The 12,409-nt window shown below is 42.1% G+C and overlaps 1 protein-coding gene across 1 annotated transcript in view; it reads left to right on the forward strand.

Annotated features, from left to right (window-relative positions):
- The first annotated feature begins 382 nt into the window (after positions 1 to 382).
- The window catches only part of LOC118356338 (synaptosomal-associated protein 47-like), a 64,047-nt gene continuing 52,020 nt past the window's right edge, over positions 383 to 12,409 (forward strand). The window contains exons 1-2 of the mRNA XM_035724317.1: positions 383 to 587; positions 1,065 to 1,191. Coding sequence (XP_035580210.1) covers positions 383 to 587; positions 1,065 to 1,191 — 332 coding nt within the window. The remainder of the gene's footprint in view (positions 588 to 1,064; positions 1,192 to 12,409) is intronic.

Raw genomic sequence — 12,409 nt, forward strand, 5'->3', positions numbered from 1 at the left:
TCCTTTCTCGTCCGCGATGTGCCGAGCTGGCTTGTCCGACGGGCAAGTCTCTGCTCTTCCCAAAGAAACCCATTTTGCTGGTAAAACGACCGGCAGTTTCAGTTTAAGGTCAACAGAACGGATAAATTCGGTAAGTTGGCAAGGAGCAAAACCGAGAGACAAAAATCCGGTGCATTTCCAGGCGCTCCTCACACACCGTCAGGACGAGACCCGCGGAGCACAGGCTCCTTCACAGCCGCATCGAGAAGAACCACACACCGAGCAGCACACGTCCCCAGGAGCCGACACACCTGCTCTCCGACCCGTGAGACACGGACGCGGACGTCGAGGGAGACACGCCGGGAAGACGCCCTGCGCTCAGGGCAGAGCGGACGCTGCGAACATGTCTACTCTCCCCCCGCCGTCCGCAGAGTCCGCGCCGCCGCTACGGGCCTCCAGCGGGGTCTTCGCAGACACGGAACCCACAGCCCTGACGCGGGTGTGGACGCGGGGAGGAGCCGCGGGGCCGAGGCGGGGAGCCGGAGCACAGCGGCGGGCGGCCGGCCCGGACCGCAGACCGCGGGAGCAGCCCCAGGAACCGACTCCGGGTGCGCGTGGACACGGACGCGGGGGCCGCCGAGCGGATCCGAGGCCAGAGAGGGGAGCCCCGACAGCCCCGCGCACGGCACCCCGGGGACCCCACGTCACCGCACACAGAGCCACGGACACCCCACGGTCTGCGCACCCGCCCTTCCTCCTGCGTCCTGTGAGCTCGGGCCCCCTCCGCGGTCCCGCTCAGACGGCTTCTCCTCACCTTCTCCTCCCGCGGCGGGCCTGAGGAGGCCGGGCTCCTGTCAGCGTGGACGGGACCCCACGGCCCCCAGAAGCCTCCAGAGCGGGGCCTGAGGAGGCCTGGCTTCTGTCCTTGCGGACACCGCCCCGTGTCCTCTAGAAGCCTCCAGAGCGGGCCTGAGGAGCACGGGCTCCTGTCAGCGTGGACGGGACCCCACGGCCCCCAGAAGCCTCCACAGCAGTCCTGAGGAGGACGGGCTCCTGTCAGCGTGGACGCGCCCCACGGCCCCTAGAAGCCTCCACCTCAGGTTCTGAGGAGGTCCGGCTCCTGTCACTGCGGCTGCGCAGGCCGGGCTCTGGGCTCCTGGCTGGAGCTGGGTCGTGCGCCCTCTGCAGGCGGGGGAGGCAATGCAGGACAAGGTGAGCTCCCCGTTCAACGGAAGCACCTGCTCGCTCCCTGGGTCCAGCTGAAGCCATTAAATTCTGAAAATTCAAGCTGAATGGAGCCCAATATCCCCCAACTTCTCCAAAAATAGCTAAGAAATAATTAATTGGAAACAATACGGAATGACAACAGTCCCTGACTCAAACAGTGCCCTGGCCCTGACTGAACATGATTCCGACCCAAACTTGATCTCAAGCTGGTCCTGACCCCAGCCCAAGACCCTAACCCTAGCCCCCAAACCCAACAATGTTCACGATAATCACAAGGCAGAAACCATGCAAATGTCCATCCATGGTGAATGCATAAACAAAGTGTGGTCAAGGGTTTGGGTCTGGGTTCAGGTTCAGGTTTGGGTCAGAGTTCTAGATCAAGGTTTGGGTTTAGGATCATGGTGAGGGTGAGGGTTTTGGGTGAGGGTGAGGTTAATGGTTAGGATGAGAGCTTAGGGCTTTAGGCTTATGATTTAGGGTTTAAGCTTAGGGCTTAGGGGATAAAGTTTAAGGTCACATTTGGGTTTGGGTTCTTGCTGGGGTTTGGGTTCAGGGCTCATGACTCAGAGTTCTGGTTCAGGGTTTAGGTTCGGGGTTCAGGGCTTGGATTCAGGGCTTTGGTTCAGAGTTTGGGTATGGGGTTCAGTTTCAGGTTTGAGATTCAGGGTTCCAGTTTGGGGCTTAGGGTCATGTTAGCTTTTAGGGTTAAAGTTAAGGGTTAGAGTTCGGTTTAAGGATCACACGTGTTCTTTAGTTTTCATCATGGACACAAAATTTCTATCTGAAGTTTCTAAATCTGAAATCTATTTAGTCTGGGTATCAGGAGCTTGTTCAGAATTTAGGGTCACAGTAACTGCCTACCAACAGCATTCTGATCCTAGAGTCTCGCACTCACCCAGAAGCTGCTTTTTTCTTGGTTCAAACATACCCTTTGCACAGGAGGGTGAGCTGGTGCCAAATCTGGGATGATTTCACAATGGCAGAGTATGTTGTGTTTGGGGGTTGAGTTGGATTGTGAAACCAAATATTGTGGAAATGTTCATGGAAAATGAAACAGGAGACAAATAATCTGTCGACTCCTGATTCTTCCACAATAACAAAGACCAAGTTCCCAATAGAGTCTGATAATGTTCCCTAGGAAGGACTATGGTACTCATTACCAATACCACAAAAAGTCCCCCTCCCCTGGTTTAAACTAAGAATCACAGGAGGATACTTCTATTTTTTGTCAAAAATACAATTTTATTCTTTGGATGTTCCAGTGTACAATTTGTAGAGGCATTGCCAACATTTTCCTTTCTCAAACACTCATCCACACACGGATAAAATGCAGGCAACATTGTAATGCACTGCTCATTGGGGTACCAAGAAGAAGGAGGGCTATTAAAAGTAATAAAAGTATATCTACTATTAAACTCAGAAAAAGCACTCTTTACGGGCACTTAATGAGGATCCCTAGCCATAAGATCTCACATCTCATCGTATGGAACCCACCCATAAAAATCATCAATAACAATAGCCTGCTGACCACTGTAACCCCCCTGCCATTTCCCTATGGGATTGTAATACACACTCCAACCGCTAGAGACAACTTCAACAGCAGAACAGGACTTGCCCACCCCCGGGGGACCAACTATTACAGTGACCTAAAAAAATCCCACTCCCTCGGCATCACAATTCCGGACTTCCAGCTCTACTACAAAGCTGTCATCATCAAGACAGTATGGTACTGGCACAAAAACAGACACATAGATCAATGGACAGAATAGAGTGCCCAGGAATGGACCCTCAACTCTATGGTCAACTCATCTTTGACAAAGCAGGAAAGAATGCCCAATGGCAAAAAGACAGTCTCTTCAACAAATGGTGTTGAGAAAATTGGACAAGCCACATGGAGAAGAATGAAACTGGACCATTTCCTTACACCACACACAAAATAGACTCCAAATGGTTGGAAGACCTAAGCATGAGACAGGAGTCCCTCAAAATCCTAAAGGAGAACACAGGTAGCAACCTCTTCGACCTCAGCCACAGCAACTTCTTCCTAGAAACATCGCCACAGGCAAGGGATGCCAGGGCAAAAATGAACTATTGGGATTTCATCAAGATAAAAAGCTTTTGCACAGCAAAAGAAAACAGTCCACAAAACCAAAAACAACCGACAGAATGGGAGAAAATAGTTGCAAATGACATATCAGATAAAGGGCTAGTATCCAAAATCTATAAAGAACTTATCCAACTCAAACCCCAAACAACAAATAATCCAATCAAGAAATGGGCAGAAGACATGAACAGACATTTATCCAAAGAAGACATCCAAATGGTCAACAGACACATGAAAAAGTGCTCCACATCGCTCAGCATCAGGGAAATCCAAACCAAAACCTCAATGAGATACCACCTCACACCAGTCAGAATGGCTAAAATGAAAAAGTCAGGAAACGACAGATGTTGGCAGGGATGTGGAGAAAGGGGAACCCTCCTACACTGTTGGTGGGAATGCAAGCTGGTGCAACCTCTCTGGAAAACAGTATGGAGGTTCCTCAAACAGTTGAAAATAGAGCTAGCATACGATCCAGCAATTGTACTACTGGGTATTTACCCCAAAGATACAAATGTAGGGATCCGAAGGGGTACGTGCAGCAATGTCCACTATAGCCAAACTGTGGAAAGACCAAGATGTCCATCGACAGATGAATGGATAAAGAAGAGGTGGTATATATACACAATAGAATATTATGCAGCCATCGAAAGGAATGAGATCTTGCCATTTGAAATGATGTGGATGGAAGGGGATGGTGTTATGCTGAGTGAAATAAGTCAATCAGAGAAAGACATGTATCATATGATCTCACTGATATGAGGAATTCTTAATCTCAGGAAACAAATTGAGTGTTGCTGGAGCAGTGGGGTGTGGGAGGGATGGGGTGGCTGGGTGATAGACATTGGGGAAGGTATGTGCTATGGTGAGTGCTGTGAATTGTGCAAGACGGTTGAATCACAGATCTGTACCTCTGAAACAAATAATGCAATATATGTTAAGAAAAAAAAAGAAGAAGATAGCAGGAGGGGAAGGATGAAGGAGAGTAAATCAGAGGAGGAGATGAACCAATATTTTACTAAGGAAGAAATGTAAAAGCCACAAGCTATTCTGTTTGCCACAAATTCCGACACCAAAAAGGGAAACACGACCCAGTTGCATTTATCCATGTCATGGCACCTCAACATCAGTTTTAGATATTTTCCTATATACTTTGTAAATGTCTTTAGTGCAATCAGCTCATTAATTTATGCAAATTAGGGAAACTGATTTATAATATCATCACCTTTAAAGGTATCTTCTATACCCTTCTTCCCCCGCCCCAAGACGCCCACCAGATCTGTCGCTTAGGTGAACGATGATACAATCAACTGTTTCAGGAGCCCAAAGCAATCAGTAATCTTAGCTTCTAAATATGCAGTGATCTCAAACTTCTACCAGTGTAAACAAAAAGACTCAAGTGATCAAAAATCACATCGTTGCGGCGCCTGGGTGGCTTAATCCATTAAGTGTCTGCCTTCGGCTCAGGTCATGATCCCAGGGTCCTGGGATCAAGAGCCCCATGTTGGGCTCCCCACTCAGCGGGAGCCTGCCTCTCCCTCTGCCTCTGCTGCTCCCCTGCTTGTGCTCTCTCTGTCTCTCAAATAAATAAATAAAATCTTTAAATAAAAATCACATAGTTGAAGAAAAATATATCAGTATGAAGATTTTTTAACTACGACTTTATTATGCCTTTCTTTCAAGATACAAGCTCTCTTTAAAATGACATGAATTACAGTGCATACACACCTATAACAGCTTAGACTTGCTTAGGAGCACATCATTACATTAAAATAAATAACCTTCTAAATATTTCATAATTTAATTGGCTCTTAAATAGTTTTCCCAGGGGGAAAACAAGCATTCTCTCTTCTTTGAGTTGGATATATAAGTGAACTGCTATTTATTCATTTAAATCCCGAAGAAACCTAAAGACAAAAGTTTTTTTTTTTCTAATCAATACAGATATACATGATCATCATAATACAGTGAAAGGATGAAATGGTATAAACAGTCAATCTCTCATAATATGTTTGCAAAATAATCTCAATGGACAATGACTGACCCTGACAGTCATTTCAAGGAAAGAAGAACCTAAGTCAAGAAAATGTTGAAGAATATGTACTCTGACAAAGGAGTGAGAAGTATTAACACAAAAATGAATAGATATGAAAAAAGTCATTTTACTTTGTCTTAAAAAAATGGAGGGGCGCCTGGGTGGCTCGGTCGTTAATCGTCTGCCTCCAGCTCAGTCATGGTCCCAGAGTCCTGGGATTGACCCCACATCTGGCTCCCTGCTCCGTGGGAAGCCTGCATCTCCCTTTCCCACTCCCCCGGCTTGTGTTCCTTCTCTTGCTTTGTCTCTCTCTGGCAAATAAATAAAATCTTTAAATATATATATATGGACAGAACATGGAAAAAGGATGGAACCTAGACTATTTAGAATTGATGTAGATCTATACCAACATGGACTGTGGTACAATGATTTGATCTCATGAAGGAACTGATTAAAATGAAATGTCACAGGTCTTTATGTCAATAATAAAACATTAATTCAAAATACATACAAAATACAAAGTCTGGATTTTTCTCCTTAGGTTTGTCATAAACATGAAACCTTTGTTCAGTACATTTGCTTTTCTAAGGCTTCTCTGTTTAGAGCGCGTACTATTCGATGGCATCCATGCTGGATTTTACAATTCTCAACTCAAATTAAAAACTTGCCTTTTATAGTAAAGGATGCATTTTATTTCCATCATAAGGCAGCAGTTTTAAGACCTTTCTAGTGGTATATTTTAGAAAGCTTTGAAAGGGTTTTTAACTAACATATACATTAAAAAATCTTGATTTTTTTTTTTTTAGGATGACAGATGATTTCTCCCCAGTGGCCATTCATTAGTTTCCTTTAGGAACCTGGAAGTCATTGTCTTCTTTGAGTGCCAAATGTTCTGGTAAGTCTAGCTGTTTCTTAACTTACTCAATATCACCTTGAATAGCTGAAGTAAGTGACTCTAAGAATCAAAAATTTTTTTTCCGTTCTGAAGCAGTCAAAGGTGGACACATTGAAGATATCCCCAGGGAAGTCCTCTTTGAAGGTATTCTTGGCATCAGTCTTCAAGGGGTTCTCCTATTCTTACAGTCTGGGTACGCGCCTCTGCGCACCACCAGCAATGAACCTCTCCACTTGCAACACTGACCCAATCACAGGAAATGCCAGTGGGTACATAAACTGCAGGATTGCCACCTGTTCAGGAAAGTTAACTGTGCAGATGCCTAGCTACTTGGAGCAGCGTGCCTGACCCACATCCGGAGCAGCCCGGCCCCACCAGCAGAACTTGGCCATTCGCGTGGGTAGGCACACAATGCAGGGGGCGGCACCTATGACAAATGTGTCTTCTATTTTTCTGTCCCTCCTTCTCTCCATTCCTGCATTCCTTTTGTATTTGCCTTTTTTGTAGTGTAAATTTTTTAATTACAATATAAATAACGAAGTTTACCATTTTAACCATTTCTAAGTGTACAATTCAGTGGCATTAAGGACATTCACAGTGTTATGTGACCACCACCACTATCAATTCCAGAACTTTTTCATGATTCCAAACAGAAACTCTAAGTATTAAGCAATAGCTCCCCATTCTGCCCTCCTCTGGGCACTGGTAAGCTCTATTCTACTTTCTGTCCCTATGAATTTCCTATTCTAGATACCTCATGTAAGTGGAATCATACAATATTTGTCCTTTGTGTATCTGGCCTATTTCATTTAAAATGTTTTCAAGGATCGTTAATATGGTACCATGTATCAGAACTCCATTCCTTTTCATGGCTGAATAGTATTCCATTGTATGTATCTACAGCTTGTTTACTCATTCATCTGTTGATGGACACTTGGGTTGTTTCCACTTTTTGGCTATTGTGAATAGTGCTGCTATGAACACTGGTGTCCAGGTATCTTTGGGTTCCTGTTTTAAAGTCTTCTGGATATGTACCTAAGAGTGACATTCCTGGGTAATATGATAATTCTATGTTTAATTTTTTGCGGAGCTGAATATTTTCAGAGGGAATGCACTATTTTACATTCCTAGCAGCTAAGGGGTGGGGATTTAGAAGAATGTAGGTTATAAAAATGTTCTAAAATTGGTTGTGGTGATGGTTGCAGAACTCTCTGCATCTACTGAAAGCCATTGAATTACACAGTTTAAACAGGTAAACTGTATGGTATGTGAATTATTTTATCAATATAACTGATAAAACATATATAATCTACAAGAAGTAGACAAATTTACAATTCAGAGATTTCAATAACCTTTCTCAATAATTTATAGAACAAATGTACAGAAGATCAGTAAGGATATAGAAAATGTGAACACTATCAACTGTCCTGAACTAATTGCCATTTATAGAATATTCCAAAAAACAGAAGAACATACATTTTTTCAGGTATACCCAGAACATTGATGAAGATAGACTACATCCTAGGCCATAAAACAAGTCTCAAAAAGTTTAAAATGAATCAAGCTATTAAAAATATGTACTCTGACCAATATAGGAATTAAATTATAACTCAATAACCGAAATATTCCCAACTATTTGGTAACTAAATGACATGCTTCTCAATAATTGATGCATCAAATATGAAATCAAAAGGGAAATTAGAAATTATTTTGAACTAACTAAAAAATGTATAACTAACATAAAATGTGGGATGTCACTACTTGGGGAGAAATTTATAGTGTTCAATATATTAGAAGAAAAAGAAGATTTCAAATCAATGACCTCAGCTCCCACTTTAAGGAACTGGTAAAAGAATGAATTAAGCCCAAAGTAGAAGAAATAACAGAAAAAATCAATGAAATAGAAAACAGCAAAAACAAATAGAGAAAGTTAATGAAAGTAAAGCTGGTTCTTTAAGAACCAGTACAGCTGACTTTAGTCAGACTAACCAAGGGGGGAAAGGAGAAAAAATTAAAAATTACCAATATTAGGAATTAGAAAGATGGGATCAGCACAAATGCAGCAGACAGGAAGTCATTAGAAAGATAATAAGGGAAAACTATGACCAATCTTGTGCCTATAAATCTGACTAGCTAGATGAAAGGGATAAATTCTTGGAAAGATAAAACCTACCAAAGCTCATTCAAGAAGACAGATGGCCCGAATTGCTTACTAAATACCTATGAAAGAAACTGAATTCCCAATCCCATGCCCTTCCACAAAGTGAACTCAAGGTCCAGATAGCTTTACTGGCAAAGCCTACCATGCAAGGAAGAAATAATATGAATTTTACACTAACTCTTCCCAAAAGCTGAAACATGGAACACACTTCCCAACTTATTTTATGTAGCCAGCATTATCCTGATAGTGAGATTAACACAGAGATGTTGCATGAAAAGGAAACTACAGACCAATATTCTTCATGAACATAAATGCACCGGTTTATTTTTAATTTTAGCAAATGAAATCCAATAAGATAGGAAAAGGGTAATACACTATAATAATAGTGGAGTTTATTCCAGGAATGCAATGTTTATTAAACATTCAAAAATTGGGGCGCCTGGGTGGCTCAGTCAGTTAAGCATCTGCCTCAAGACATGATTCCAGGGTCCTGGAATGGAGCCCCACGTGGGACTCCCTGCTCATTGGGGAGCCTGCTTCTCCCTCTTCTCCTTCCCCTGCTTGTGCTCTCTCTCTCAAATCAGTCAATAAAATCTGAAAATTGAGAAAAGAGTTAAACATTCAAAAATTATTCAGTATATGCAAGAAGTGAAGGATAAAATGAACCCTGTGGTACTGGATATGGGTTGGAAACAGCAGTATGAACTCCTGTTTAATATATATTGATATTAATTAATATTTTATTATAATTGTTAATATTATAATAATATTATGATGATGATGGTTAACAAATGGGGTTTCTTTAATTCTGTCATTACTTTTACATTTATTAATTGGCATCATCAATGTTTTTTTTTGCCTGGATCAATTATTATTATGATGGTTAACAGATGGGGAGAAAGTGTAAATTCATATATTCCTTTATTGCTTAATGAATTATAATCCACTGCTGTCATTACTTATTTTGATGCCCAGGTTGACCCAGACTTGATTAGAGGAAGCCCTTCAAGAAGGCCTTTGTTTCTTTATTACATAGCCCATCATTCTGTGAGCACTTCCCTACTTTCTGATACAAAAAGGTGTTCTAAGTTAGTCTTGTTCTTTTCACTGCCCAGCCCTAGAGTCAGCCAATTCTTTAGTAGTGTTTCCTTTCAGTGTTTTAGTGGAGAGTGCTATTTAGAAACCAAGATGCGTCCATTGCTACCAGGGCATTCACTGCTACTGGGTTCTTTTTTGTGTATTGTTGTACTGTTTAATTCCAGTCACGGCTCTGAACAGTATTTTTGTTACTACACATTATAGCTCTATGCGGGGAAATGTGTGCCTTTTGTTTGTATTTTTTTACTATGGATGTTGGCCAGATCTAGGAAATATATGTACATATATATATACACACACATATGTGAATACATATACACATTTAGGTGTATACATATGATGTGTGTATATATGTGTGTGTACACACGCACGCCATGAGTTCACACAGATATATCTGGTTGCCCTCCAACACCATCGGGTTCACTCTAGCTCTCCCCTTTCCATATCTGTACCTTCAACAATAACAAACCTGGCTCGGTTGCCACCAGTATATTTACTCATTTGATTAATCCCCCTCATGGAGCCAGTCTCTTGCTACCAGGCTGCCTCTTCACAATCTCCTTGTGTCAACCCCAGCCCCGCAAGGGCCCCCAACCCCTAAAATACTCAGCCATGAGAGTTCCAGCCTCTGTCCAGTCACCTTCCCACCCTGCCTGAAAGGAAAAAAGGAAGGAAGGCTAAAAGGAAGCTATCGAGGAAAAGAGGGAGAGAGGCAGGGAATTCAACCACTCTCTCCTTCAACTTTGTCCCATCCGCAAATATTCCCCATCTCTCTCTCTCTCTCTCTCTCTCTCTTTTTTAAATTTATTTTAGAGAGGGAGAGAAGAGAGAGAGCGCAAGCGGGTTTGCATGTGCTTGTATGAGGGGGAAGGGGCAGGGAGAGAGAGAATCTCAAGCAGACTCCCCACTGAGTGTGGAGCCTGACCTGAGCCAAAATCAAGAGTCTGATGCTTAACCGATTGAGCCACGCAGGTGCCCCTCCCCATCTCTTTCATCTGCACCACCACCATCCAGCAGCTCAAAGGAATTCTGGAATCATCCTTCAGTCCTCTCTTTTTCTTGCACCATTTCCTTCTAAATATTGCGGAGTCAACCTACTCCTCACCATCTCCTATTCTCCTGCCACCATCTCTCACTGGATTGTTGCAAAATTCTCAGAAGTGATTTATCACTTCAATTCTTGTTCCCCTGAAAATATTCCATTTTTGGTTCAGCTTCAAACATTAGGATTCTAAAAATGGATTAAATGTGCCAACAATAAGGAAGTTTAGTATCCTTGCCATGCTAGAAATAAATTGCTTTTCAATGGGATATATCTCCAATAAACTGCTTTTTCTCATGTTTAAATAGTTCCATGCAGTTAGGATAAGAACCTAAAAGTAATGGATCAAAACGATAATACAGCTCCCAAAATGCAACTGAAAAATATCTGTTCATAAAGTAATATTAAATGTGTATATCTGTTTTAAGAAGCCCATATTAAATATGGCAGGATGCAACCTTTGTCTTTTAGCTTAGGCCTTCTTATTAATGTTTATTTAATCCACTAACTTCTTGTTTATTTGATTCAAGTGTGCAATTATATGAAAGGAAAGGAGAAAGGATCATTTATCCAAATAACAGAAGATCTGTCAGTTTCTTACTCTTCCTCAATTGCAACTCCTTTTATCTCAGACAGTGGTTTGGAAGTGAGTGCTACTCTTTGGAATGGAATAGATGGTCAACCTAGGTGGGTAGAACATGCACTTATAATTTCCTTTTTCAGTACAAGCATCTTATTTTTAGTAAAACTCCAGAACAGCTTCCTTCCTCCTCTGAATGGGTTGCAACATTTGCACTATTAGACTTGTCATCTTATGAAACAGCCCTTCCCAGATAGTATTTATATCTGGCAGCATGATGACTGGGATCAGCGTTTAATTAATTAGGCTATTAAACATCAGCAATCACACACATTCTATTAACCTGGAAGCTGCTGGGATGCCCAGAATAAAAGGAATGCACAGATGTCCTGTGTATTACCGATTTTCAAAGATAACATTTTAAGTACTTTTAAAATTTGCTAGAAGCACAATTTGTGAAGTCAGATCAATTTTGCTTTTATACTGACTGAAACATAAAAAGAAAAGAAAAAGGAATTTGGAGCTCCTGGAATACAAGCTGAGAGCTGTGTATAATATGAACAGAATTCCTTACCACACTATCCCTTGCCTTTACCTCAAGATCTAAAAGTTATTCAAGGGAAGAATAGAGTCCTTCCTGAGAGGGCATTTTAATTTTGTCAAAATACCAAGTGTTTTCAGTGGTTATGGCAATGGCTTTCTTACCGCATGCAATTTCTCTGAACAGCCACATAAGCCTTTATCAAGCTTTCAGCAGATATTAAACTGAATTACTATAATTCCCTGATGTTTTGTCCTCCACAACATAATTGTGCTGAGTTATATGATTGTTATATATGTTAGCAAGTGGTCTCCTTTCGGATCAGGCTAGGACTTGAGCAGACAGAAATTTGAGCAGTCATCTATCCATTCTGGGGTAGAACCAGGTAGAATCAGGAAAACCTTCTTGTAGGTATTGAGGATCAGAATCCCATGCCTCTAAGGATAAAGACTGCAATCTTGAGTCAAGAAGCAGACAATAGGCATGGCAGAGGAGACTAGACTACACACATTTTTCCCTTTCTCATTTAGGGCAGTTATGAAAATGCTGTATGATAATATCAGCTTTGACCCTGGAGCATCCAATCCATTCTCCACACGCAGCCTGGATGAGGTTTCAGAACAGATGCAATCATGTCCATCCCCAGTTTAAAATTATTCACTGACTCTCCACGGTCCTCAGGACAAAGTCCAAATTCTTTATCACTGCTTGAAAGTATTTTACCATTTGGCATTGGCCTATATACCTGGC

The sequence above is a fragment of the Zalophus californianus genome, chromosome 15 (genome assembly GCF_009762305.2).
Source record: "Zalophus californianus isolate mZalCal1 chromosome 15, mZalCal1.pri.v2, whole genome shotgun sequence".
Lineage (NCBI taxonomy): Eukaryota > Metazoa > Chordata > Mammalia > Carnivora > Otariidae > Zalophus > Zalophus californianus.